At 35.4% G+C, this 27,915-nt stretch overlaps 2 protein-coding genes across 4 annotated transcripts in view; one reads left to right on the plus strand and one right to left on the minus strand.

Annotated features, from left to right (window-relative positions):
- LOC129003998 (calcium/calmodulin-dependent protein kinase type IV-like) overlaps nt 1–16,864 on the plus strand; it is a 59,410-nt gene extending 42,546 nt beyond the window's left edge. The window contains exons 2-7 of the mRNA XM_054432366.1: nt 10,940–11,152; nt 11,784–11,922; nt 12,917–13,043; nt 13,693–13,741; nt 14,145–14,324; nt 14,725–16,864. Coding sequence (XP_054288341.1) covers nt 10,940–11,152; nt 11,784–11,922; nt 12,917–13,043; nt 13,693–13,741; nt 14,145–14,324; nt 14,725–15,931 — 1,915 coding nt within the window. The 3' untranslated portion in view covers nt 15,932–16,864. The remainder of the gene's footprint in view (nt 1–10,939; nt 11,153–11,783; nt 11,923–12,916; nt 13,044–13,692; nt 13,742–14,144; nt 14,325–14,724) is intronic.
- A 547-nt stretch (nt 16,865–17,411) lies between these two features.
- On the minus strand, nt 17,412–27,907 carry LOC129004407 (uncharacterized). 3 transcript variants are annotated; one of them, XM_054432982.1, is made up of 9 exons: nt 27,742–27,907; nt 25,124–25,200; nt 24,254–24,557; nt 23,325–23,484; nt 21,960–22,059; nt 20,449–20,636; nt 20,114–20,338; nt 18,628–18,796; nt 17,412–18,381 (listed from the first exon to the last, which is right to left on the minus strand). In XM_054432982.1, exons 2-9 carry the CDS (start codon nt 25,161–25,163, stop codon nt 18,263–18,265), a joined length of 1,305 nt encoding a protein of 434 aa, XP_054288957.1. In that variant the 5' UTR covers nt 25,164–25,200; nt 27,742–27,907; the 3' UTR covers nt 17,412–18,262. The 3 variants fall into 3 exon arrangements, with proteins under 3 accessions (XP_054288957.1, XP_054288955.1, XP_054288956.1); XM_054432980.1 differs by having other exon boundaries at nt 25,124–25,322; XM_054432981.1 differs by lacking the exon at nt 20,114–20,338 and having other exon boundaries at nt 25,124–25,322.
- Nucleotides 27,908–27,915: the final 8 nt, after the last annotated feature.

The following is a 27,915-nucleotide window of genomic DNA, read 5'->3' on the forward strand; positions in this document are numbered from 1 at the left end:
TACGCTCTGTCAACCAGCAATTTGGCAACTTCTTTCTTGTATTTTTCAAACGATTCTAGTGATTTAATATTTTCAGGCAGTTTATTGTACAATTTTTCCCTAGATATTGTGGAAGGGTTTCAAGTGAGGTAAGTCTGTGAATGGGCAGTTGTGAATGAAAATAAAGTACATCAAGTATGAAAATGTGAAACGTGTGATGACGTTTGCTGCCTTTTTCTATTGTAATTATGCTTACGTATAGTAATTTTATGAATATAGAACTTCTAACCATTGCGATTCACTCTTGTACCTAAGCCACTCATTACAACATCCTTCAAAAAGGAAGAAAATATTGTCCATAACTGTACTGTACATTATTCTTCTTGGTATACAATAATGTTTTACGTTCTGCGTTAACAGTTTACTTCAAAACAACACAATTCACTGTTTAATGTGTTTACACACTCCTGTAAATATGTAAGATTATAAATTATGGTGATCGATCGTTTATAATCGCAACTAAGCTATTTAAACCGATAACACAATCTTAATCTGCGCATTAAAAACCGTCGACAGCTTAATTATTTATGTGTGCAAAGTACAAGGGCCGAAGTTGTAATTGAATATTATCTCCGCTGAGTGGCATAATGGTAACAGACAGACCGGCGCTGTGCAATCCTTGATAGCATATCACTTGACCTCGTTGTGCCAAAGGCTGCATTCGCAACTTGGGATCATAAATTCTTGAGTAACCCGTCGCTAGAAAAAATAAGGTGGAAGTCTTACTGCCTAAAAGGAATTTTGAAAGGAAAACAATAATGTATACGAACGCCAATGGTACTTTAGGTATAGGGAACAGTCATGTCATTAGAATATAAGCCTAATTTATAGCTCAAAATCCATGGGGTAATCAACGAGTCTCATGTTTGAATGACAACCCTTATCTTCTGAAGGTTGGCCTTTATCACAGTTAAGCATTGTAACTTTGGCCGATAAAGTTGCACGCACCAGCCTTTTCACAGTGAAACTACCAACCCCAGATGGAAATACCAATAGTTCGGATTAAAACACTCTCGGATCCCTATTCCCTAAACCACTAGGGATTAAAACACTCTCGTCCCTACACCACTAGGGATTAAAACACTCATCCGTGTGGTTACTAGAAAACTTTCGATAACCCGGAAAGTGAGAGTGAGTCTAGGAATTTCATCGAATAACAGTTGAATAATCTTTATAATAAAACGTGTTAGATTTGTAACTCGCTTTTACCTGTGTGGGTGAAAGCAAACTGGAAGCTGGAAGCTGGTCCTGCGAAGAGTCAACACCCCCAGCTCGCAGAAACTTGCTTCCAACGTCATCCTGGCGTGATTATGCATCTATGTTACGAACTATGAGATAACACAATAAATGTGACCACGGTTGACCTAGTGTTTAGTGTGTTGTAACTTTTGTATTGGCGCCACGGGTTCAAATAGCGTAAATCACCATTGTATTTTGAATTTTTCCGGTTGATTCTGAACACTAATTGACCGTATCTTTGTTTACAAAACAAAAAAGATACGTCTCTCATATGAGAAGAATCTCTGCCATTGAATAATTTCCTCCATCTAAAGCCATTTGCTACTTGGTTCAGTTAATATTTTAAACAAACATTACAAATCCACTCGCTATAATTTGAAAGGAAAATATTTTGGATCAGAAAAAGTAAATTGTCTGAACTATAAGACCCTGATGTTCTTATTAAATATTTGATTTTATATGGCCATTGGCAAAATAATCAGTTTATTTGATGGTGTTTTGTCTTAGTAACCATAACCACTTCGGTCTGAAATATACCTGAACAATACAAGTTACAAGTTACAAGTTTACAATACAAGTTGGTGAATAGAAGTTTCTAGTTCATTAGCAAACTTAATAGTTTTATTAGTCTCTGTAGTCTGTATACAAAGAAATAGATTTAGCAGCAAAACACTGGACTTATAATATACAATTTCGCACCGCACGCAAGTTGAGTGAACAACCCACGCTTTGCCGACCTGTTCACAAATGATAACACAGTAGATAATGAAATGGCGAATACCAGAGTACGGCCTCCAATATGTGAACCAGGTCATTCATGATTTGTTGAGTAAGGACTGGGCTACTGACTACTGTCCGCCCCCGACTGCTGTAACTACTAACTGCACCCAGCCACCACACAGGTCTGCTGCCATAGGAATAGCTTAATTTGTAAAGCTAAATATCCTAAATTTTCACGTTAACTCTGTGGTAGCTTTTGGTACAGTTGTTTACACACCCAAATGATTTTCTTAAAATGTTAAGATTTTTTCAAAATTAAAGTTACTAGCGGGCACTTAAAATACTTGAACAAAAGCATGTACTTTACCGTATTGAATGCGTACACAAGCTTTCCCTTGGCGTTAAATTATTTCTTAAGGATTTATATTTTAATGTGGCTCAAAATAAAAGGTTAACTAAAATGACTTTAAACAACAAAAATTTACAGATTTATTTTTTGCAGATAAAATTGAACAAAGAAATAAACAGTGTGTCTCCATAGTCCATGGTTTAAACAAGTGTCTAACATTAGTCACAGATAAATTATGACTAATTCTAGGCACTATGAAACCACATGCTTTTTCCAAGAAGCTTTACTTCGTATGTAATAAAATATTTAAATTCATCTGGTATAGCAATCGGATTGATGTATCAGAAATAATAATCACTTTTCTGGGAAACGGCTGGTCTGGGGGTTTGAGCAAAGGTCTTCTATCCTTGGGTTCGACTCCTGATAATCACCAACTGATATAATCCGATAGTAAATTAAAGGTATAAATTCCTCGTCGGAAAGCTTACGTATCTAAAAAACAAAAAAGTACCTCAGACAAAAATAACTTTTAATATGAATAATCATAAATCCACACGGCCATTGTAATAATTGCAGCTCTAACGTATCATTAAGCAAACACACTATCAATATTCAGTCTATAATATAATTTTTCATCAGATACTCAACAGTGGCCATCCCACACTGCTCCATATTCTGCTTGTTGCAATAATCTTGCAACTACTCATTAATTCACACAACTGCAGTAGCGGTACTTGAAAGTAGTCCTATTAGTATGAGGCATTGCGAGTTAAATCAAGCCGCAAGTGTACCAGGCTAAACCGGTACTTGCAAAATGCTGGTCAAAAGTTGGCAAGCGTGACGTAATATTTGTTTAGGAAGTATATGTTATCGAGATAGTGGGTTCGAATCACTTTGTGAGTTTTCACCACGTTTATTTAATCGTCGATTTGTGGTCTTTTGATCAATTGATCAGTTTGCGTTGACGCGTAGTATTTATACCATAAGGGAAACCTACTTAAGGGAATACAACGACCACAGCACAGAGTTTATTTTAGGAAAAATCCATACCAATATTTAACAGTAGATGGTGGCTTCCAAGGTTGTATTTGTAAGCATTCACCTCTCAAACTTGAGAACTAAAGCAATTGTGACCATGATTTATGGACAATTGCGGACATGAAACATTGCGGACACATGATTAAGTGAGCGATTGCGGATAGTACCCTTGGTTTTGATTGTGTGTCAGTACAGACAATATATTATGTGGTGTCAGTCATTGAGATGTTGAGAAAACATAATCTTTGTTGAGATCTTTGAGTTTGTCAGCAACTAAAATATAAACCACGTCAAAGTTTCCTAGAAGTCTGCCATTACAACAACTTTATCAAATCACCATGAAAACCCCGTAAAATGTATCCGAGACAATCTTGCACGAAGATTTTCCGTAAACTATGACCAATACCGTACCCATAAATCTAACATGATAAAATCTAACCTCCGCATGGGCCAGGGTAGGATGAACATACGTTAAATGTTATGGGCCATCCAATAATGCTATTGGCTCTGCAATGATGATATTGCCCATCACATTCCACGATCAGTGTTGTTATTGGAGGATGTGCGATTATTAAGCATCGCTGTGACTGCCAGAGGCTACATTCGTGATAAACAAATTTTGGGTCCCGTTGTCTATAACACGAATTTGAAGCTGCAAATATGCTGAGGAATAACGGTTCTAACACACCTGAGAAGTGTATTTCTTGGAAACACCTTATTATCTGGGTTGGCTGCAGTTTAAACGTTAATTCCCTTGTGTACGGCTAGTTGCTAATTTATTCCACATTTGAAAGCACAGATTGAGATCTTGGTTTTGTTGTTGGTTAAGTTACGGTTGAAAACACCCCGAATGTATCTTAAATTATCAACAAAACAACAACCCAATATAGTCCCTCCAAAAGATAGAGGTATGTTTATTTACACAAACAAATAATAGTGATAGATTATTTTAGAATCTTCAAATGTTTCGTAACAAAGTTAGAGTGAAGATCTTCATCCCGCAGGACCAATAATTATTGCGCATCAAGTTTACTGAATTAATTAACATTTGTCTTTAAATGTTAGGTTAGGTCCAAGGCTGATATAATTATCGAAACTGATATTCAAATTTATTGTCAAGGGTCAATGCGAATGATCAAACCCGCCTAAAAGATTTCCCTCTGGCAGGTTTGAATCACCATATAATTGTTGTGAAGTATTGGACTTAATATTTCAACAAAAAGTATAAATACATCGACCTAATGTAATATTTACTAAGCTATACATTCTCAATTAAAGTATGTTCAACAATTTTCACATTTTTGCAAACTTAAATGTTTAATCTATGATCACACAAAACTGAAAGAGGACCTTCGTGGCTGTGCTGTGGTACCACATTCGCTTCAGTCTGTATTTGTCAGTCGCTTCAAGTGAGTATTTTACAAGGAACCAAACGTCTGGAGATCACTCGCACCCTCTCTTCCACAGGTGAAATCAAATCAAAACAGCCAAGTTGTTCATCATTCCCAAGGCCAACGTAAGTGAAACCTCGAAATAAACTCGTTCCAAAGGAAATCACTTTCTATGATGTTGATGTAGTGTGGTTTATAGAAGCATTCCCAGGAGTTACCGGTCAGCTGAGCGCGGGAACATTGTTTATCAGCTGATTGCAAACTGCAGTGACGCCAACTGTGCAAAACGGAAAAGATAATTAACGAGTATGCATAGTAGAGAGTGTATAAATTGGTTTCGCGAATCAGTAAGGAGTGAGACAAGTTAGATGAAATAGAAGTTAGCTAACCTTACTCTAGCAGGAAAAGTGTCAATGTATGAAATTAATTCTAGTTATGTTTGATTTTTTACTTCTTAATCTAAATTTATGTCTTCTGGTTTACAATGCACTCTCTATTCTTCTTATTTCTGGCCGTATTTTCTTTGTTTATGGTGCATTGAAGAAAAATAATGAGGTGCCTTAATTATTAATTCATTTGTTGTGTTTAATTATGATTGCTATGTTGGCCTACTAGTTGTCAAATTTGGTTTTATAGCCCGTTTGTTTGTATTTTATATTGAATGGAAAAAGTTCTTTCGAAATTGAGAATGAAATTGAATCGCACTGACCATAGAATTTTATGTTAGACCTTTTTCTAATTAGAAGCAATTTTATTACTGCTAGTTTTATACTGGTTTGTCTAGTTAAGAACTTGAGCAGCTTGCATTATCAGCAAATCCTGACTGAATCTTCCCTATTCAAATTATATATTGAAATACGAACCTTCATTAGTCAAAATCCCTTGGAAAAAATAGATTTTTCCGCATCTCGGCATCTGTCCTGGAAAATTCCAACTTACTCGGCTAGAAAGTTGTCCAACGTGACCTCTGGTAAAAACTGACCTGTTGCCAAATGATGATGGAGCTTTAACGAGTGAAGTTGGTTGTGGATTGACTGCTGATTAGGTTTGTAAATGGTAACTACTAGATGTAATGGACCATTGAAGCCAATTACCGCAGTATCTACAATCAAGAAGAACAATTGTTGATAGTTGGATGGGTGACAGGTCAAGGGTGGTCGATGGCGAAAGTTGACGTGGACATTTGACAACACCCACTCGCATACAAGCGTTTAGAAACATGGGTTTGGACACTATGATGCCGACTTGTGTCGAGTGACTAGTGTAGTCCCTACATACACAGATACATTAATTGATATTTTATTTTCAAATGAGGATAGTTTTGTCCGAATGAGGGATAAAGATAGTGCCCGTAATCAATGGTTTGAGTATCACTGTTACTGGGTTTAACTTAGCATTTTGTTACACCTCAAAATGAACGGAACAAATGCCTAAAACTAACAATCTGCAAAAGATTGGAATATATGCTTAACATATATCCAATTACCCAACAATAGTGAAACTCCTTTCTGGTGTGAAGAATATCCATTTGTAAATGTAAGTAAAATCCAAGCAGTCAGCCGAGGAGAACAATACAAACCGCCAATTAATAGAATCAAAAGTAATTTCCCCGGTAAGGTTCTTTGAAAAACGTGTTTTCTTCGCTTCTGTATTGTTTGCAAATTCTGATGCAATTCTGATGCAAGCGTCTTGCGATTGGTTAGCATTGAACTTTGAGGTTATGTTCGGAACAAAGCCGGGTCAATTCCCGCTATCGCGGATCTCTGGGTTGACCTTCGGCTCGCAGCTGCGGCCAGTCGCAATAATCGGTTGCAGACTGTATAAAATCAACGTTATATGTTGGCGGACCGCTGCGAATGATTCAGATTACCGTTCTTTTAGTGGCCGTTTCAAAATCTTATTTATCTGAACAAACCACGATGCAGGTGCAAGCATACCTTTTAAAATCAAAGCAAGGATCTTTTAATCTTACGTTTTTCTAATTGGAAAACTTGTTATTTTTCACGATCGAATTAGAGGTCTCTTGACCAAGATTGACGTGATTCAGAACGTCCATCTAGAATAAATTTAACTTTTGCATTACCTGTTAAATTCCCAGTGGAAATGGGGAACATAGAATATTTGTCCTTCAGTACTTTTAAGACTTCTTGAAACACTACTTGTACAGTATAGGTAAAATCAATAATCTTAGTTTTTAAAATCATTCTAATGAAGATGGCCCAAAAATGGCATTGAACCATTCTTCGGGTTTAGCGCCGTGTCCATCATCCTCCCACCGGTAGTGTAACGACGGCGACGCCGGAGTCCGCCACGGTGGCGTCACGACGTCACACCCCGCTGGTCCTGGGAAGCAGATTTGCCACGGGGAGCGGAAATAGCCCATCATCCCTGGGGCGTGGAGACATCTGCGGAGTCAGGGACCTTGCCGCTGCCGCACCTGGTGGAGTCTGTAAGTGTATGGAAGGAAAGGGGAGTTGAAACCCCCAAAGATTGGTTTGCAAAAATGTCCAAGAAATTGGTGAGGGTCGAGGGTACGTAAGCTTGAGGTTCATTGATTTGAACTTGATAAAAAATGAAAGAGGGATTTAAACGACAGGGAATTGAGGGATCTGTATAAATTGTGTGTACCGGTAGTTAGCTGAAAGCAGGAAAAGGCAAGACTTGAAGATGTTACAGTTATAGACAGCGTAGAATTAATTGCAAATAATCTGAAGAAATCTTGCGTGTATAGAAGGAAAGCCAGAAATTAAAGACGTATTATAATGAAAGACGTAGATGGCAGTGTCAAAGAAATTGAAGCAAAAGAACTTATTGCCTTGAGGAGGTGAACGGCAATTATATGGCGTTTTAGCAATGCTGTAATAGCACAAAACTCATAAGTTACAAATTCTTGTTAGCCTATCCAATATTTACTGAGGTTTGACATATTGATACTACGGTTATTGTGTGTGTGGTAATTATTGTAGGTATTATTTCAAAAAATTCTTTCAGATTTCACAATTTTCGCACATCGCTCTTAATTTACCGGCGATCAATGCCTACTCTCTTGTGGTGATTCGTCAATTATCAGTCAGAAACTCGTTTTTTAATTGACAAGCGAAACTTGCCGCGTTCTGATGCAGGTGAAAAACTGTAATTACGCCAAACTTGTTCTCTCTCGCTGTCGCACGTTGTATTCCTCGATCGCGAGACTTTGGCGAGACCAAGCAAAAGTGGTTCCGTCCTTTTTGGCAAAGATAAGCAACTCGTTCTTTTACTTTCTACAAACGTTCGAAGAGAGCCCATTGACCTTGATCTGGTGTCACTCGCAGTCTGACTTGCCTTGTTTGTGAAAGGATTACCTACAATGGAAATATATCTTGGTTTTTGGTTTTTTATAAGTGTGATATTTTTTATAGTTACTATGGGTTGTATGTAGTAACGAGTGAGCAAACTTACAATATAAGTAGAAAGTGTTTGATACCTGAAATGTTGCACTAAAACGCTTGGTGACAAAAATCCCCGCAGAAAAAGTTAAGAGTCCTTGGAGGCTAGCGACCATCTTGAATAATTTCAAACAGTTGCTGAAGAGTTAATATTCATCCAAAAATAGTTGTTCAATCACCAAAGGGATTTTAATTAAATATCTTGTATACTATGAGATTAAAAATTGTCTTTGTTGTTTTGAATTGATTTCCAAGGGAGTTCATGAAAGCCAACGGCCATCTTGGATTTGCCCACCATAGGAACAATGTCAATTTCGTTATTTTTAAACAGCCGCTGAAGAGTTATTTACCACCTCAAAACATTTGTTCAAATACTAAAGTGGTTGTAATACCTAGTATACTGAAATAAAAAAAATTGCATTGTATTTTTTAAAATTGTTTTATGAGTTAAAATGTCTAGGCTCCAAGGACTCTTGATGCCTCCAGATCTATCCAACCACACAGCTAAAACCATTTAACTTTACCTACATCATATCTTATCTATCACGTAAAAAACTACTTAACATAATTCATAAAAACCGCACCTACTTTAGTCATTTCATTACGTCGATGTGTTATCTATTCACATTACACCCCGGGGAAAAACTATCAACTATATTATTCTCGTAATCATGAATAATGTATTTTCCGTTACTTTATTAGATTATGGAGTTTTCCACCATATCTAACCTTGTAATTTGCAATTTGCCGCCCGTATCATTCAATGTCGGACGTATCCGCTAGTGACTGGCAACTACCGCCAAGGGCACCGGGTGCCCGCCTAACCTATGACCTTGCATTCCTCTATGCAAATGTGCCTGCACCGCATTGCTCTATGGCGCGGGCGTGCCGCTTATCAGCTGATTACATTTAACCTTTTCCTCTGATCTGTTTGCATTGTTCTACTACCAAGATATCAAAGCAGCCGCGATGCTCTTTGTTAACAAGTTTGCCTTTTTTCTTGACGGATTTGGCTTTGTATCCTGGAAACACTTAGGGTGTTGCTTGGTTTATTCTTTCCATTAAGCTTAGGCCTTTTCTTCTTCAAACGTGGCTGCGAGAAAAGAGTATTTACATTTAAATGTTGGGTTTACTATACACTTCCTGTAGATTAAGTAAAATCAATATTACATTCATCTTCCAAACTGGAGTATCATTCTGTCCAATCTCATAACGGCCAAAGATCGGCTAAATAATATAATAACGGGTTCATAATGTCCTAATAATAGAACAGTCCTATTTTATAATTTCCCAATACAAAGTTAATAGAGTGGATTGAAAAAACATCAACCCTTACATCATGTAAATGTCCTTTATAGCAGAGAAGTGTTTTACTATCCAATGTCCTTAGCTTGGGAACCGGTCCGACGGGTAACCCAGTAGCTTGTTTTGGCTTCTGAGTTTTTTTCTCTAATTTGAGAGGGCAAATCATGAACTAGGACCACCTGCTTAGCTTCTCTTATTAATTCGGGTTTATGCAGATACAGAGAAGAGAGGGCCCAGCTCAAATTACTTATAGGGTTTTTACACAGTGTTTAGAAAGCGGAAAAATCAAATACCACTAGTTTACTTGTAGTTATTTGATACTGTCTTCCGCGTTGCACGTGTAAAATAGTTTGATGTTTTAAATAAAAACATTTCAATACTTCTTAAGAAGTTAATTTACAATCTTCGAAACTTATTTCAGTGTCTGTAAGGTTAAAATACGATTTCTATTATATCTACGATGTTTTCATAAAATAACACGTGTCAACAACGTGCTTATTCGTTTTAAACGCAAGATGAACTGGATGCTCTAAAGAATATTTTTAGTATTTAGTAAAGGTTATCCTGTATCCATTTTCCATTATACATTGAACCCAATTCACGCTCTGAAGCTCCCCGATTCGTAAACTTGAAAGAACGATTTTACATCTCTATTTAGATTGCTCACTTAATGCTACTCTAAAACATCAAATGTATAGATGCAAGTCACAATACGGCCCATTTCACTGCTAAGTGTTCCATAAACTTTAAGTGCTTTAATCTTTATGTGGGTGCTGTAGCATTGAGCAATCACGCAAATAGAAGCTACACATTTACCTAGGCTCCTAAATCATTTAGAGGAAAGATAAAACACCGTTAAGCTTTTATATGGGGACTTTATGTTGGGATCAAGTGTTTTATTCAACCTATAAACTATTTCCAGACCACTACTATTGGGTGGTGGTCATTTTGTAGCAGTAGTTACGTTTTGTGTAGGATCGGGTTTTTATTGTTGGATTTTGAACAAATTTATGTTCTCGTCCGTGTTATAACCTTTAATTTGAATAAATGTGGGAGGAGAGTAGAATTAATGAAGTTTGTGTTCATTGGTGAATGGAGAAATGTAATATGTGTAGCTTCAACACTGACTTACTGAGTAAAATTTTGCTTTTCTTAAAGGATCAACTATAAAAGGCAGCTGGATTAAGTTTTTAACTACCAAAATGTTACTGAATATTCTCGGGATCTTACCAGCAACCTTTCTGATTGTTAGGTCATACAATGATTTTAAGCACAGACCACAGGGAATAAGTTAACTAATAATAATAAGTCTAGTTATAATTTTGTAATTTAACCTACTAGTACTAACACCTCATTGCATTCTAATACAAAAAAATATTGATAAGATCTTTATTGTAGAGTCTGTCAAATCTCACAATCAATTGTTGTTCCAGAGGCAAGTACGCCACCGTGCGGAGGTGCCGGGATCGCCGCAGCGGTCGCCAGTATGCGGCCAAGTTCCTCCGCAAGAGGCGCCGCTCGGCCGACCTGCGACCGGAGATCCTACACGAGGTCGCCGTCCTGGAGGCTTGCAAGAACTCTCCCAGGATAGTCAGACTACATGAGGTCTTCGAGTCTACCAATGAGATGGTGCTGCTCCTTGAACTGTAAGTGTCGGCACTGATTGTTTTGGATGATAAAGTAGAAATAAAAAATAAAAAAAATAGAAATAAATGATAAAGTAAATCTTTATGAAGCTGTAATCAATTTGTATAAAAATGTACAATTTTTTTTTGAATGAGCTACTCATAGTACTCAATAAGTAGTTGCAAAATTTGTGAAATTTACCTAATGTTATAAAAATATATCCATTTAGCTGCGGTTTAGTTTATTTCCCATAAACTAAACCACAATGGTAGACAACGTTCTTGCTGTATAACTCTTTACTGTATTTTGGTACCCATTAGGCATTGAATAATATCTAATGATAACATGTAAAATCCTATAAATGAACTGATTGTCATTCATTGAAGTTTTTGTATTTTATTTTGTCCAGTGGTCAATGATGTGTCTGAGATTTAACTAGCCTATGTTGTTTGTACACATTTAACATAATTTTGAAAATAAATTTAAAGCCAATTGTATGGATAACATTACACCTTATGGATATAAAATACAAGTCTACTTTTCTCCACGTGAGTGATTTTCTTTGTAAAAAATATCTTCTAGCAATTAAATTTCATTTTACCACCTCAATGTATTTGAGAACAGATATTCTAAAATCTTTTACTCTTTCAGTGCTCGCGGTGGAGAACTCCAGATGCTGTTAGACAAAGACGAAGTTCCAAGTGAGCGAGAAGTCGTGAGATTGATGAGGCAAATCCTTGATGGACTCGTCTATCTGCATGACATCAACGTAGCGCATCTTGATATCAAGGTAGAGTATTTTGAATTTTTACAAAACTAGAACTTCACCTTTTTTATAATTCTCGCACTCTACATAATACATCAAGGTTGCACCTCTCAGTAGCTAGGTAAAATTGTTTAAATGTTCTTGGAAAAAGAAATTCTTTTATTTTCTAATCTTTTGAGTCTAAGGTGTTAAAGTTATCAAGGTAAGTTATAATCTTCCTGCAGCTCTGCAAATTCAAAAATAAAACTTGAATGATCAAACATTGTTAGCTGAGTATACCCATGATAGGTGAGGGTAAACATGTAAATGTGATCTTTATGAACTTCTGGGGGCTTTGGGCTTTTGATACTTTAAGCACAGTATAGTAGTAGCTATGGCTATTGGAATCAAAGGAACAATCAAAAGATGGTTTCTTGTTAACCTAAAAAACTTATATGAATCTCGCTTGACAAATTATGTGTTTTAAATAAAAGTTATGCATCATGGATTTCAGTAGTTTTACTACGTTGGACTTTTGGCTACATAGTAGACATCCCAACTATATGGACCAGCATAGCTAATTTTTCTATTTAAAAATAACTTGGTTGAAAAAATATTTGTGCAATATTAAAATAAAGTCTTTGAATTGATCAAATATTTACTTAATATACAGTGGGTGACAGTATCCAACACTCAAGATATGCAGACAGATGTTTATAAGCCAACAGAAGGGAGTGGGATGGTAGATGGAGGGGGTCATTCACCCCAAACATCCTGCCCAATGTTTCCTGCCCTCTGATTTGTGTCCCAATTGAGAGTTTATGTTAATGTCCAAGCTGACTCATGGTTGACCCTACCCGGCTGTGGTGGGTTTACTGGTTTTACTGTGATCAACAAGACCAAAATCATTTTGTTTGATCAATTTAGAATTCCTGGGTAACTAATAATTTTTGTGAAAATTCCTCTTTAAAACTTTTTAACTTTTGTTTGTTTTTTATGAAGTTGTATCATTATAACGTTATCTGTTTTGTTGCTGCAGCCTCAGAACCTGGTGTTGACCGGAGAGTTCCCGGATTGCGAAGTCAAACTTTGTGACTTTGGGATCTCCCGGTACCTCAGTCAGGGAGCAGACGTACGGGAAATCCTCGGAACTCCCGACTATGTTGGTAAGTTCCGTTCAATTTATATCCTTCAGTAATGGTAAATGTGAAAGTCAAAGTAAATAAGAAGGTAACTTTTGTGTTTATTATGCTGTTGTTAGATAAGCCAGATTATTCCTACGATTGATATTTGCTCAAATCTGCAAAAACCTTTATTATTTGGGATTTTAACTAAAATCTTGGATAAAGATTATTATTGATTGATTCAATCTTTGAAAATGTATTATATTTATTGAAACAAATGATGTTATAGTTCTAGATTAAGTCATCTAATGGTAAACTTTAAATGTGTTTGGACTGATCAAGCGTTTAAAAATAAGTTCAATATGATGTTACAACCAACACAAAGAACAGATTTAATCCTATAAGCCATTAACAACTCTTATAACAGGTTCTTAAATAACATAATCTAAAAAAGAGATCAAACATAATCTAAATTATATTTTATATACAATTAAAAAGTTAATCCATAAGTTATGTTATGGTTATTATACTGGAAGGAAAAATCTTATGAAAACGAGCACATTCATTGCCGCTATTAAAACGAATGTCAAAATGTCCCATCTACAATTCTCGAGCGGCAATACTTTGCGCTCATAATACACAAATAGCAATTTTTTAGGAACAAATTTTAACATTTGATATTTTGTTTCAGCCCCTGAAGTGCTCAACTACGAACCTATCAGCCTGGCTACAGATATGTGGTAAGTTAGACCATTGACTAAAGGTTAGACTGCTTATAAACTGGTCCACCTTAGCGAAAACCATTTTTGTGCTTGTATTTTTTACTATGTCCATCCAATCTATTTTTAAAGTTAAATTATTTCTTTGTACATTGGGGTCAAAACAAAAGAGAGCAAAATTCATTTGTGTTGAAACAATCTAAATTTGGAATAAAATTTGTACAAACACAAAGAGAGGAAAAGTAAATGATAAATTAACGAATCATTAGTGGATTCATGATTTAAACATTCATGATTAGGAAACGTAACTTATGGTTGAAAAGGCAAGAAATAGGATTTGTGAGATTTTCTAAGAAAAAATGCAGCTCATTCAGTAAACTTCATAGAGAGGGAGTAAATGAGTTAATTTCTTTGTTGCTTCCAGGTCGGTTGGAGTGTTAGTTTACGTTTTGCTGACAGGATGTTCTCCCTTCGGAGGCGACGACAAACAAGAAACCTTTCTCAACATTGCGCAATGCCGGCTCGACTTTCCTGATGATCTGTTTGAAGATATTTCCGAGGATGCTAAAGACTTCATGCAGAAGCTTATGGTTAAAAACCCAAGGTATGTGATTATGTTTGTTTTGTTGTTACTGTCAACTTAGTGGCAAACACTTTTGAGATGTCATCATTGAGATTTATGTGAATGACCTTGAGAGAAGATGTTCTTCCATCAAATATGTTGATGATGTTCCTGAGTCTTAAAGGTTGGGTATGAGCTCACTAGCTTAACTGAGGGCTTAACTCTGCGTGAGGGCTGGTAGACAACGTATTTTAAAATAAAATATTAACTTGCTGATATACCTAATATGTTTCATGATGTAAACTTAAAGACATAAAAAAAATTAAGTTTGACAAGATTTGGATTAGTTAAATGTAAAGTCATTGTCCATCTTCTTTAAAGTGTGCAATATACAAACATAAAATATATTTAAACTGATTGTAATCATGAAATTATTTTACAGTAACCGACTGACTGCTAAGAAGTGTCTTCAGCATCCGTGGTTCACTAGACAAGCCTGTGAGTCTTCCATCATCCTCTCTGTGGAAAACAAGCCGACAAAGCCGAGAACGCCAGTACCCAGCAAGAGGCCGATCCCAGCCTGCGAGGAAGCTGCTGACAACAACGAGACAACAGACTTCATACCAGACAACGTTGCTAACACAAAGCCCTGTCAGGAAACAACAGCAGTCAGAGAAAGCTGCACAAGTTTGCCTGCGGCCAAACCATCTGTGGAGGACAACATCAACAAAGGTCTGAGCGCCGAAAGACGTAAATCTTTCAAAGCAAGTATGAACAATTTGGTGCAGAAACTGGATAGTGACGGTGAAGGAAAAGACACAAAGAAGACCGACAGTACAGTTAGAGAAAAACCGAGTGAAGTTAGATTGACAAAAGGCGATAGCTTTAGAAGTATGACACGAGCAAATGGAATGCAGACCATGCCAGTTTCAAGGTTTCTGCGATTCACCAGAAGCAGCAACGAGAGGTCCTTGTTCTCTCACAACTGTGAAGTAGACAGGGAGTCTGTTTATAAATTTAGAAGGGTTTTTATAATCAATGACATGGAAGAACACTCGCCTCCTCCGTCCATCAATGGTTCTCTGAGTTCCGAAAATTCTTCCATCAGCGACTCAAACAGCGATACTATTAGTGAAATGTCAATAGATTCATCGAGTGACAGATCTAGTATAATTTCCCTTGACGACTCCTTTGACTTTCAATTCTCCAAGGGATTAAGTCATAGCCGACACTACTCTTCGTGTTACAACGTGTGGGAAGCGTCCAAGAACCAACGTTCACAGGCAAGGCTCTATCCGAGAGAATGTAGCGGATCCTTCGCGAGGGCTCTGTCTCGGTTTGCTACTCAAACAGAGGACGTCAAGGAAGGTGCATTCATCAAACAACGCAAATCTCTGACTGTTTTTAATGGTGGAAATCCGACAACATCAACACCGTTGAATGGCAAGAAGTGTGTAGGACTCGAGCTCATGCGAGAAAGAAATGGAAATCTAGTAGTGATCAGAGAAGTGGCACATCACATCAATGGCAGTAAGTTCCCCCGCTGTAGTGAAGTCAAGTGTGAATCCGTGCAGTCTAGGATACGCAAGTTACAAGTACAAAACGGACTGAAACATGAACTGTCAAAAGAGCATTACAATGTTTTTTAATTAAATTATTATGTCCAAGACAATCAGCTAAGCATTTTCACAGCCATCCCTTGTGATGTTTTAGGTTAGTGCTCATGACGGTACTAAATTCCTAAATGTTGTAAAATATTTTAAAACTTAGTCCGGTGTTCCACAAGCATGATTATGAATTAATGATCGTTTAAAACATTTCTTTGACCACAGACTTATGTACGGTATCTGATAAGAACCGAAAGTAAATTGGAAAAAAATATTTTATTTCATCTTCATGGCTACTAATATCACTAATATATTATACAGTTTTATGCTCACTTCTGGTATGTTATTTTTCAATGCATAAATATTAGTGCCTTACATGAAATAATATTTTAATACAAACTGGACTCTTTAATACTAGTCATAATTTAAAATTGTATATTTTATACCTGAAATATTGATTTAGGCTTAAGCTAGATTATTGTCCACTACAAGTGCAATCTACTGAAATAGAATACCCTAAATTTGATTACCTCCAAATTAATACCTTACATGAAATTTTGTTTTATTTATCGGCATGTTTACTTAATTGACAGATTCTTTAGTTTCATAGTTTAATTTACTTAAATATTTCAGGGCAACTCTTTGTGAATAATGTACATTATTTTAAGTCATAATATAATGTAAAAAGACTTAGTATTTTACCTTTAACTTTTATTAAATCTTTATTTATATGTTGTTATATGTTTAAGTGCCAATAAAACAATAAATGCATCAATCAAAATAATAACAAAATGCACAAAAATGGTGCAATGTTGTTGACATCTGTGATTATTAGGTAGGATTTTTAATTTATATGAGATTAATTGTACTATTTGTATTCATATTTTTAGTAAAAGGTTCTAATGAACCCACTTACATTGTTTATTATTTTTGTAAATATTTTCAATGTTATTTAATGGTTCAAAATATACAAAACTCAATGAAAAAAATGCTTAAGTAATTTTCCTTTTATGTCTAATTAACATGTTGATCATAATAAGTTAAATCAGAGGTGAAAAACTGACAAATTTTTAACAGATAATATTTTTAATATAAAAAATTCCAATTTATTCAACCTTTATGGTTGGAATGATCACTTAAGCCAAAAAGTGATAAATTCAAAATACTCAGTCACTGACAAAAGCATCCACACCTGTAGGACCATGTTTTAACTTTTTCATCAAAATTTTTCATTGACTTTTTAATTTCCTTGAACCTATGGATTATTTAGTGATTCAATAGGCCTAAGGCTATTTTTTATCACGTTCCCCTCATATGAACACAAAAATCCAAATTATTTGAAAACTGATTATTTTTTAAGGCACAATGAATAAGGATTAACAAAAAGTGGGAAGAATGCTTGATTGGAGATGTAACTCACAAGGAATCAATCCTCTTATTAACTTCCACCTAAGCACTGAGCCATCCACAAATCCACTATCAGTTGATAATTTTCCTCCAACTTTTCTACAAACTGGCGAACTACTCATATTATTTATTAAAATAATTTTGAAGCTGCTGATTATTCTAAAAATATCAAACATCATCCATACAGTTTTATTGTCTTCAAAATAAAAAATAAATCCCTGTTATCTGTTTGGCGGCCTCCTTTTAATTCTTCACCACACCAGTTAGGTAAATTAATTACAAATAGTCTTAATCAATTTTGAAAAATATTTGTTGTAAATTATGAGGCAGGTTCATGTACTTCAAACTTAAATATCTATACTTATACGATACACAAGCAGGTTTTTGTGGCAATTTCTCTTCCGAAACTACTGAACCAATTGACATGTTTTTGGTGTCATTGGAAAGAGCGTAATGTGAAGTTGTGCAGGTAACTAGTTGTGCTTGATAACGTAAATGCAGCCTTATTGAATGCACATAAAAGGGAATTCATTCCAACAAAAATGGGTGGCTAAAGTTATTTTGAAATATTTATTTATTTGGTTAACAATATGAATTTAAAATAGGGTTAAACTAAAAATAAGTTCGGTTTGGCTTTCTTTTCCATAGCAAATTTATGAGATAAAAAGTGAAAACTTGTGTTTGTTCATTGTCTTATCCAATCAAGGAAAGACAATAGGGAATATTAGCGAATTTCCCATACAGGGAATAAGCTAATACCGTAGCCTCGGAGGTCTCATGGTAAGTCCTAAACGCGGAAACCGATTTACTTTTTAGAAATTTTCTTAGTCTTCAGTTTTGCTGTGACGGTGGTATATTTTATTATAACATGGGATAGTTCTTTTTCTTAGCCTATTATTTTGATGTTTTATATTACTTTTTTATGTAAACTTAAGACAAATATTTATAACTCCTTGATTGATGACATCATGTGCAGAGCTTATCAGCCATGCTAAGCAGCAAGCCCCTGTGAATTTTGTTGGACGGAGTTCGAGGAATTGTCTCAATCTCATGAACCTCTAGACTAACTGCACCTCCGGTTTGTTCTGGAAACATTCAGAACACTAATAATAATTTTGAAACTAAAGTAGTAGAAAATAATTTACATTACATAAAATCACAATTAGTTGTCACAGTTTGTTCATTAATTTATTGCTATAGGTAAAATATATTTTTTTAATATAAAATTGATATTTTTCATTCATAAGCGTGGTAATTTAATATTAAAGGTAACACTTTCAAGCTAAGTTTATTAATCCATCGTAAAAAAATAGTGGTAATAAGACACAAACCTGAGAGATACTCTGATATTTCTGTTCCTGAGGCTTGACAGCCTGACTTGACCATAATGAAGACAATCAGTTTGTAAGAGTCAGACTTCGGGTCGGGTTTAGCTACAACTGCAGCATCTATCACTTTAGAGTGGGTCTTTAGCAGGTCTTCCATCTCAGATATTGAAACCTGAAAGGTAGAATTATATTTAGCAATTGTGAAAAAACATTTGTTTGGCGTAGAAAATAATATTTTAACAATAAGACTGGCTACATAAATCCAGTGTTTCTAATCGGAGCTAGCTTATACAGGGGCTGGCTCACGTTGAACATATGATTCCACTGCCATGTTGCCATGTTTCTGTGACGTCACAACGACACAGGGGTCGGCTTGGATACATACCACACATTTGCATGTACAGTTGACTCCCTCTTATCCGGACACCTTTTAACCGGACATCGGTTTAACCGGACTGCACTCGGGGGAAATGACATCTCTTTAACCGGACAAGTTTTATCAGCACATCGGTGTAACCGGACTAGATCGGCAGAAAAAGGGCGGTACTGAAATAGCTGTTCTCGTGGAAATGACCAGTGATCACATGTCTAAATAGAATGATCTCCTAAATTTAAGTCAAATACTGTATACAGTATGCATTTAAACGGTCCGTTTTATTGAGTTTTTGGGGACGTCGGTTTAACCGGAAAAACCGTTATCCGGACTGGCCTCGGTCCCGAGGAGTCCGGATAAGAGGGAGTCTACTGTATTCCAACTTACGCCCTCTTAATACAGTGTATGTTCTTTGTAAAATGTAAGTATGATTGTGAATAATTGAGTGCAGAAATACATGGGAAATTACATGTAAAGTCAGGGGATAAAAGTTGGAGCTGTTTTCATGGATAAAAATATTATCAAGATATGAATGATCACTTAACAAAAGTATAAAATGAATGTAATATATAGATGAATGCCACAGTAAAAAGTATCAAAACAAATTTCAAATTAAATTTAAAAAAAACTACAAAATATTGATGTGAACATTTCACTTGCATTTCATTTTTCAGACTCTAAACAAAAGAGGGCCTCGATTAGTTATCAAAGGCTGGCTGCTTTTGTAGAGGGGAGAGAAGATTCCTCAGGACACTCTAATTAAGGAGATCTACAAGTTTATTACACATTCAGACATTAGGTGAAGTTTTTAGTCTTTTCAAAGGGTTCAGTTCAGCCCGAGGGACTGACAAACTTCCGCCTGTAAGGTCACCCCCAATGATGATAATGATATGTACCAAAAACTTTGTTTTTACCAAGTTTTATAAAATGAATGTATAAAATATTTTACTATAGTACATCATGATAGTGCTAACTTGAAAATAATTCTGTGTTCTTTGACTCTTTCTATTTACCAGCAAAAGGCAAATTCTTTAATGAGGAGTCTGAAATGGAAACAGGCAATCAATTTTATTTGACTCTGGGACCTATGCACTTAATCCTTTTTCTATTACAAACCTTGGAAGCTCCCTGGGTTATAATATCGCTCACTCTTCCAGAAATATAAAGGAAACCTTCGTTATCAAAATAACCAGCATCTCCAGTCTTGAAGAATCCGTCAGAGTCAAACAACAGAGGATTTAGATCAGGTTGTCCCCAGTAGCCCAGCATTGTAGAAAGAGACCGAGTCCTTACTTCCCCTACGCTTCCTGGTTCTACTAGGTGGCCTTCTTCATCTGTAATCTGTTTTCACAACGTATAAAACGCCATTAGCAGAAATATAAAAATGAGTATGAACTTCACATTTGGAATTAGAAACTAAAAGCAAGACAACTATTAACTGTTAACCCTACCTTCACTTCCACTCCAGGAGCTAAGTAGCCTGAAGAGTCGGCTTTGGAAAGATCTAGTAGATTGTGTTTGTTCCATGTTGTAATGATTCCAATTTCTGTCATCCCGTACAAGACTTGCACCCCGATCCTACCCTTCAAAACTTGTGAATTAAAATTTTCAATCGTCTTCTTTCTTACAACAGCTCCTCCTACAAATTCCAAAGTCATCATTGAAAATAATTTAAAATACATTCAGAAGTAACTTAGGAAAAATGTAACATAACTCTTTAAACCCCAAAGTTGATGTATCGTACACGAGGAACCTTCACCTATTACACTATTTATGTGGGCAAAACTCAGCAAAAATGGCTGATAGCTGTTCCTGATATCATTGACTTTATATCTACACCTGTAGATATAAATTTATATCCACAGGTGCAGATATAAAGTCAATGATATAAAGTCAAAGTCAAAAAGTCAATGCTGATATGCTGCAACCTTTTCTCCTAGGCACCTTAGATAGAAAGATCTAACCCTGTCAACCAAAGTCAAGTAAGGTGTGCTTCTCATGAGAAACCTGACTAGGCATAACTTAATGGGCAGGGCCGGCTCAAGGACCATGCGGAACATAAAGGCGTGAAACATCGGCTTCATCCGGCATCATATGGCAAAGGCGTGGTGGGCGTTGGCGGTGGAGAATCTTCCTTTAGTTTGAATGAGCCTCCTGAAAGAAGACCATCTTGAGGAAAAATAGAAACACCAACATAATTAAATCTAAGGCTTACCTTACGATCCAATTTATACAAATTATTTTTCTCAATATAAATTGGATTGTTAGGTAAGCCTTAGATTTAATTATGTTCAACAACGATCCAGAGGCTATATCTCCAAAAGAAACACCAAATTTCTTATTGTCACTTTTTGTGGTTAAACAAGACTACCTACACTGGTATAGGGAACCATCCTTTTCCGAATTGCCGCTTTTTGGTCTCAATTAAAAATTTGCCCCCCTAAAGAAGCAACCGCCCTTTTCGGGAACCAAAAGAACGCCCCATCTCTTTTTATTTTTAAGATTTTACAGCCCGTACCGCCATTTTTTTATATTTGCCGCTCTCAAATATATATGTGTGGTTTTGTAGCCTTCACACCTGACTCAACTGATGATCCACTAGAAATCAATCAAAAAAATAGCACAAATGCAGCTCTGAATGGGAGTGTGTCATTGCCTAATTTCAAAGGAAACGTAGCAAATGTATTTCACCTGGGAATTTAATGTTAGACCATCCCACATTTTCACAACAACATCAGAATCATCATGGTGGTCAAATGCATTGCTCTCTTGAGATAACCAAACGACGTGATTATCTCCCGCGATCACCGCAACATCATGACTGTCTCACAAGATCATAATGGTCGTAATCATATTCTTGCTTTTTTATTAGTTTTTTTTCTGTATTAATTAATACTCTCATTCAAAATACAATAACATATTCACTTATGCTAGTTTGACTACAACATTTTTATTTGCTCACCAACATTTATCACTGTTAGTGATGAGAGGTCCACTGAAGATAGCGTGGGTTCCTTGACATAAAGATTCATACTGCTGGAAGATACAGTCCATCCATTGACCTAATGTAATAGAATTGTTAATTCTAGAGGAATTAAATAGTAGTGCAATTATCATATATTTAACAACTTCTTTACAACATCAATGAATTTTTTATTTAGCTCCATAAACCCCACATTTTCTGGATCTCCTGCTTTGCTTAACCACTTAAGGGAGTAAACCAAAGATATGGAGAGACACTCTCCACTCCTTAATTTACCACTAAAGATAGGTGTTTAAAATTACTCGGCCCTATAGCTATTGATATTTCCTATGAAGAGTTAATCATCTCTGAATATAATAGTTACACTTGTCAACTAACAGTTTTGGCTTTGGAAGGTAAAACATTTAACAACGTATCGTTGCCAAACCGCAAACGAATATTTTACGGGAAACTCGTAAACATGTAATCAAAGACAATGACTATCCTTAAAAAAAGCAATCTATAGCTTTCGTTTTATTCATAAAATAAATACCGGTGGGTATTTAATATACAACTCGTGCTATTACCACTTTTACAAAAATGCTTGCAAAACGTTCGATATCGATATTTCGGACGTTGGGTCTATTGACCTGAAACCCCTCAAATACCTTTTTTGGGGAGGGTGCAAAAATTAAAATCTCGCCCCGGGCGTCCTATTACCCTCAGGGCGGCCCTGAGTTTTGGAACTTGTTTCATTGAATGTGTTAAGTCACATACCAAGAGAACTAACCTCTCGACATACGTGTAGGAAATTCTAAGCCCTCATTTACGCTAAAGTATCAAATTCTGAGAGAAATTAATGTTTGGTTAGCCGTAACTCGCTAACAAATCATTTCCCCATGTTCATGTTAATACAGGGTGAGGCTGACCAGCCGTACGATACTATTACGGGAGTATGTTTTCACTTAGAGGCGTGAAATAAAATTATTCCCCCCTAAAGCACAATCCATTTAAAATACTTAGAACATGATCCAAGCACAGGGTTTTCCAGAACTGAAGGTCACAGGTTCGAATGTCGAAATTTCCTTGTGTTAACATATATCTCATTGTACATTTTTATAAAGGTCTTGTATAGAGCAACATTTTGATGAAAACAGAACTTAAGATAACCAACTTTCCACTTTCACCTAATGTATATTTCTTTCAGTATTTGAGTAATAAACCAAAAACTACATTTTCCCATATAAAATTCATGTTACTTTCAAAAGCCTAAAACAACTAATGAAAAAAAAATATTGTGTTAATGTCCCTCCTGCTGAAAGTTTTTAATTTTTTTTTTATAACTATAAATGTTTTTATGCTTACTTTATATTTTTCAATGGTTTTGAACTGAGAGGCAGGATCCTTTGCTTCACTGAGGACAAGACAGTATCCTTTGAGCAGGCTGGACACCAAGGACATAGTGCAGCTGATCCATGAGAATGGACTTGTCAGTAAATAAGACTCAACAAATTCATCACCCAAGCTGAAAGTGAGTAAATCTGTTAAATCATAAATTTTTTCAATGGTGCTTTCTTGGAGAGAATTTTCTGAAAATCACAGGTACAATGTTTTAATCATTGAGTAGAAAAATGGTAGAAAGTTACATGTTTGTTTTCATTTTGTGTCCATTCGATTGAACAATGCACGAGAACAAAACTATTATCAGTATATGGTTTTCAGTTGAAGGGATTCTCCAACACAATGAAAATTGTCCTATCCTGACAGACGAGTACTTATTTGTTTCCTTGACGGATGGAACTAGTTAAGATGGCTTGTATCAGAACTGGAATCAGAGTCAAAAATATGTATTCATATTGTAAATACATACACAAATAGTGTCAAATGGCCAGACTACCATCACTGTATCACTGGGTCATTCAATCTCATATATAAAAGACTGTGTGATTTGTGCGAGGTGAACCCAGCCTTAAGGAACAGGAGACCTGTGCTCCAACAATAAGACCATGGAGCTGGTCTAGTGGTAGAGTGGTCCTGAGGTCCTTGGTTAAAATCCCGCCAATTCATCAATGGATTTTATCTAAGTTATAAATCTGGCACACATTTGTTCATAAACTACATTTTTAGAGTCTTTAAAGATGTTATGTAAGCTATTTGACATGCTTGTCCAGGTGAAAAGGATGTTTCCAAATTTTACACATGATACTCTTAAAATTAAGTATGTACCAGTAGTCTATTAGAGAAGTGTTAAGAATCAACTCAATCAAAGAAGTAAGATTCAACTGAATACTTACGAGTATGCAAGTCGCTGGAGACCCAAATCTGTTATCTGAACCCCCTTAGGACTTGATGTGGTTCCACTGGTAAACAACACCAAAACTACCTTCTTTTTGATATCGGTTACTTCGTAAACTGAAAATGTATCACTGGACAAAAGTATTTTTTTCATAGTGGTGCCATTGACATCCATTGCGGCAACCAAAATTGGTTTTGGATTAATTTCTGTTATTGATTGATTTACTAGATGTATCTCTGTCTTGTCACAGAAAATTGCTTTAATGTTTTGTTTTGAGATGTACTTGTGAATCTCACTGGCAGCTGAAAACATAATAATTAGCTGCAGTTTTTGCTATTAAATTAGATGTCATTGAGAAAGGCTCTTGATTTTTCGGGAATGTTATTATTTTAAATTAATCTAATTAAATTAGAAATGAAATCAGGGTCAGATTTAGTTTTTGTTCTAAGCTGTTGAAGGTAATTAATTTTACCTATTATTTTTGTTTGTTTCTTCCTGTATTTTGTTGTTGCTATAATTATTTGTAACGTCCCACCTTTTTACACTAAACCTTTGAGCAGTAGGCATGAATCTAAAAGGCCTTGTGGAAAATTTGGCCCTCGGTGGAGTTATAATATTTTTTTATGAGGAATATCTTTTGGGGTTTGAATTTGGGAGTACAGAGAAACTATTATTAAAATTTGGCAAAAAAGGAACACTCTATCTTTAAATTATCCTGTACAAGGCTCTGAGTGCAAAACTGTTAGAATGTTCAAAGTTAAACAATAAGTACTAGTGACGAGTTTTCCCTTAGCTCGTGTAAGAGGAATCACCAGAAACCAACCAATAACTTTGTAGTTTGGGTCCCTAACAATTAAATTTAACTCACATTTCACATCAACCAAGACTGGAATGGCCCCAGTAAACATGACACCCAGTTCAACGGCAAAGGCGAGACAACTTTTTCTGCAACAAAGCACAACATAGTCTCCTGGAGAGATGCCAGTTTGTCTGAGTCCTGTGGAGATTGCCTTGCTTTGCGCAAGGATATCAGCAAAAGTGAATGTCTTGCCTGTAGAATCTTCAATCTGTAAGATTGAGATACAATGTAGGCCTATAGACGTCTGTTATGCTGAATAAAAATGAGTATATGTAAAATGTCTTATTAAGATGGCTCACACCAACTTCCTGACAACACTAAAGACAAACTGATAACTAAAGCCAAACGGCTTGCAACGATTTTAAAATATTTCTGAGACGAGCCAACTACTATGTACAGCTACAAACAACTACTAAACAACTTTAACAAACAATAATGACCAAAGATTAAGTACATAATGAACAGTAAAAAAGTAAAAGTAATATAATTGTTTATTCCATTAAATCTGAACAGATATTTTTGAAAGTTTAAGGAGAAAATATAACAAGTGATCAAGCACTATGACAGACAATAAAATCGCAATCAAAATAAAAATAGTTAAGACAATTAATACACCCACCTCTCCCCATGTTACATTGTTTTTGTTGGTTATTTGTTTGTGCATATTATAAAAGTCAAATACCACTGACATTGATCACTGTACCTCAAAAACTACTATAACCATAGGAACTCAGGAATTGGCATGGAGATTGTAATTAAGCTCTAGATGTGCAATGAGAAGCGTTTTCAAGAAATTCCATCAGGGCTCTGTCCAGGTGGCCTCTAAAGTTCCCATGTTATCCTACTGGCGTCTCATTTTCCTCTTCCAGGAACTGATGAGAACCTTTTCTGCGAAGGAGTGGGGGATTGTGGGAGAAACCCTCACGTCAATTTGAAAATCTTTAAATTTATTAAAATTTTTAGTTATAAAATTAACGTTTTAATTATAAAATTAATTTTTTTATCATAAAATTAATTTAAACATTTTTTATTATAAAATTACAGTAGAGTCCCGCAAACTCGGGAAATTTAAATTTATTGAAATTTTTAGTTATAAAATTAACGTTTTAATTATACAATTAATTTTTTAATCATAAAATTATTTTAAAATTTTTTATTATTAAATTACTGTATCTGATAAAAAGATAGGGCATTTGCCAGGAATTATTAAGGAAATTGACAAGAAAGCAGGCTTACCTTTAAATAAGTCCATAGAGACACATAAAATTAAATATAAATAAAACATCATGCAAGGTGTTTATCGTTTATGTTACCGTACTTTAAGATGCATACAACTTTCCAATAAAGTTATGGGATATCTGACAGTACTACTATTGGAAAATCAGGTTTAAGCATGTGATCCTACGTGACGTGCAATGATGAGATACAGCGGGAATTGTTTTCTGGCCAAAAATATTATATAGATGTAGATGGTTTCAGAGTGAGTAGTCCGAAGCTCCTGATGGACAGTTAGTGTTGTAAATTAAGAAGTTCTCTCTTAGTTTAACTTAAGTAGACACATTATTATGTTTAACCTTTGACTATTAATCCAGTCAATGGTTTAACTTAACATTTCATGAGCAAAGTAATGACAGGTTAAGCTAGTTAGTAGTTTGTGCAAATAACTTATAGTTGGTTCTGTAAATATTATTACTTGGTGTTATTTCTGTAAATACTGAAGTGTAATATTCACTTTTTATGAGTTATATAATTACTCACTAGTTCATTAGTTTAATCCTAAACATGTAAATTTGTGAAATATCTATTATTCAAGTACATCTAGGTATGTACAGTTTCATATCTATGTCAGTTTTATATCTATGTACAGTTTCAATAAATTATGGTTGGTATTAATTCCACTGTACATCACAGACTTTGTTGATACACACACTCCAACACATGTGCTTCTCTCAACAGAGGTGTGTACCACCTGGTACTAAGCAATGAATATTAAGTTTTATATTCATTGTACTACAACCTGTCAAATGAAACCTACTGAACTTTAAGTAAGATTTTTCAGATTCAGTTAGGGGATGACATAAGTCTGAATTACTTAAACTCCTTCAGCTCAGGCGGTATGAGCGAGAGTCTACAGTAATATCAATTACCTAATTAATGCATTTGATAAAGAATGAGGAAATCTGGGAACAATCGATCAATTATAATATTAAATTAAATATATTGTGCTAGATTTGTTGACGTGAAAATGTATCAACTAATTTAGACTAATAAAATGGTGCCAGTTCGTAGGTAACATTCTACTCTGTTATTTTAAAGGCAGAGTTCTTGGAGGGGCGATATATCGATCAACACTAACGTGTGCATAACATCAAACTTCTATACCTACTTTATTTCTCCACAGAAATTAATCCTAAGTGATCTTCACTTCAGAAAATATTTGTAATAGTTATATTCCTTTTAAGGGATATAAGAATTTAAATGATGGCACGAAAAACAATCATATGTAGGTAATTTAGATTGATGGTTTGTTAAAAAAAGATCTAATCACACAAAGCTCGACATTCATAGATTGGTTTGTTGTGCTAACATTTTACATCAACCCAACTAATGTTACAATATTGCCATACCTGAGCTACTTTGTTTGCATTATATTCCATTGCTTCAATCATTAATTTGAGAACCGATGTTTCAAGGGAAAAACGAGGAATTGCTTCATTGATCTCGGCACCTTTCAAATGCATTTCAGCTGAGAAGCACTTGTACGAATGTAACCACTCTCACCTACAAAACCAAACTGCGAC

Source organism: Macrosteles quadrilineatus, unplaced genomic scaffold (assembly GCF_028750875.1).
Source record: "Macrosteles quadrilineatus isolate MER2022 unplaced genomic scaffold, UCM_ALF_1.0 Scaffold_9__3_contigs__length_116548681, whole genome shotgun sequence".
NCBI lineage: Eukaryota > Metazoa > Arthropoda > Insecta > Hemiptera > Cicadellidae > Macrosteles > Macrosteles quadrilineatus.

Excerpts from the sequence above, each read along its gene's own strand:
- LOC129004407 (XM_054432980.1), bottom strand. The coding sequence starts at position 27,855 with ATGCATTTGAAAGGTGCCGAGATCAATGAAGCAATTCCTCGTTTTTCC. Across the intron at positions 20,637-21,959 it reads ACTAACAGTGATAAATGTTG|GAGGAGCTGTTGTAAGAAAG; the intron begins GTGAGCAAATAA and ends TGGAATTTGTAG. Across the intron at positions 18,797-20,113 it reads TAACCCAGGGAGCTTCCAAG|GTTTCAATATCTGAGATGGA; the intron begins GTTTGTAATAGA and ends TCTACCTTTCAG.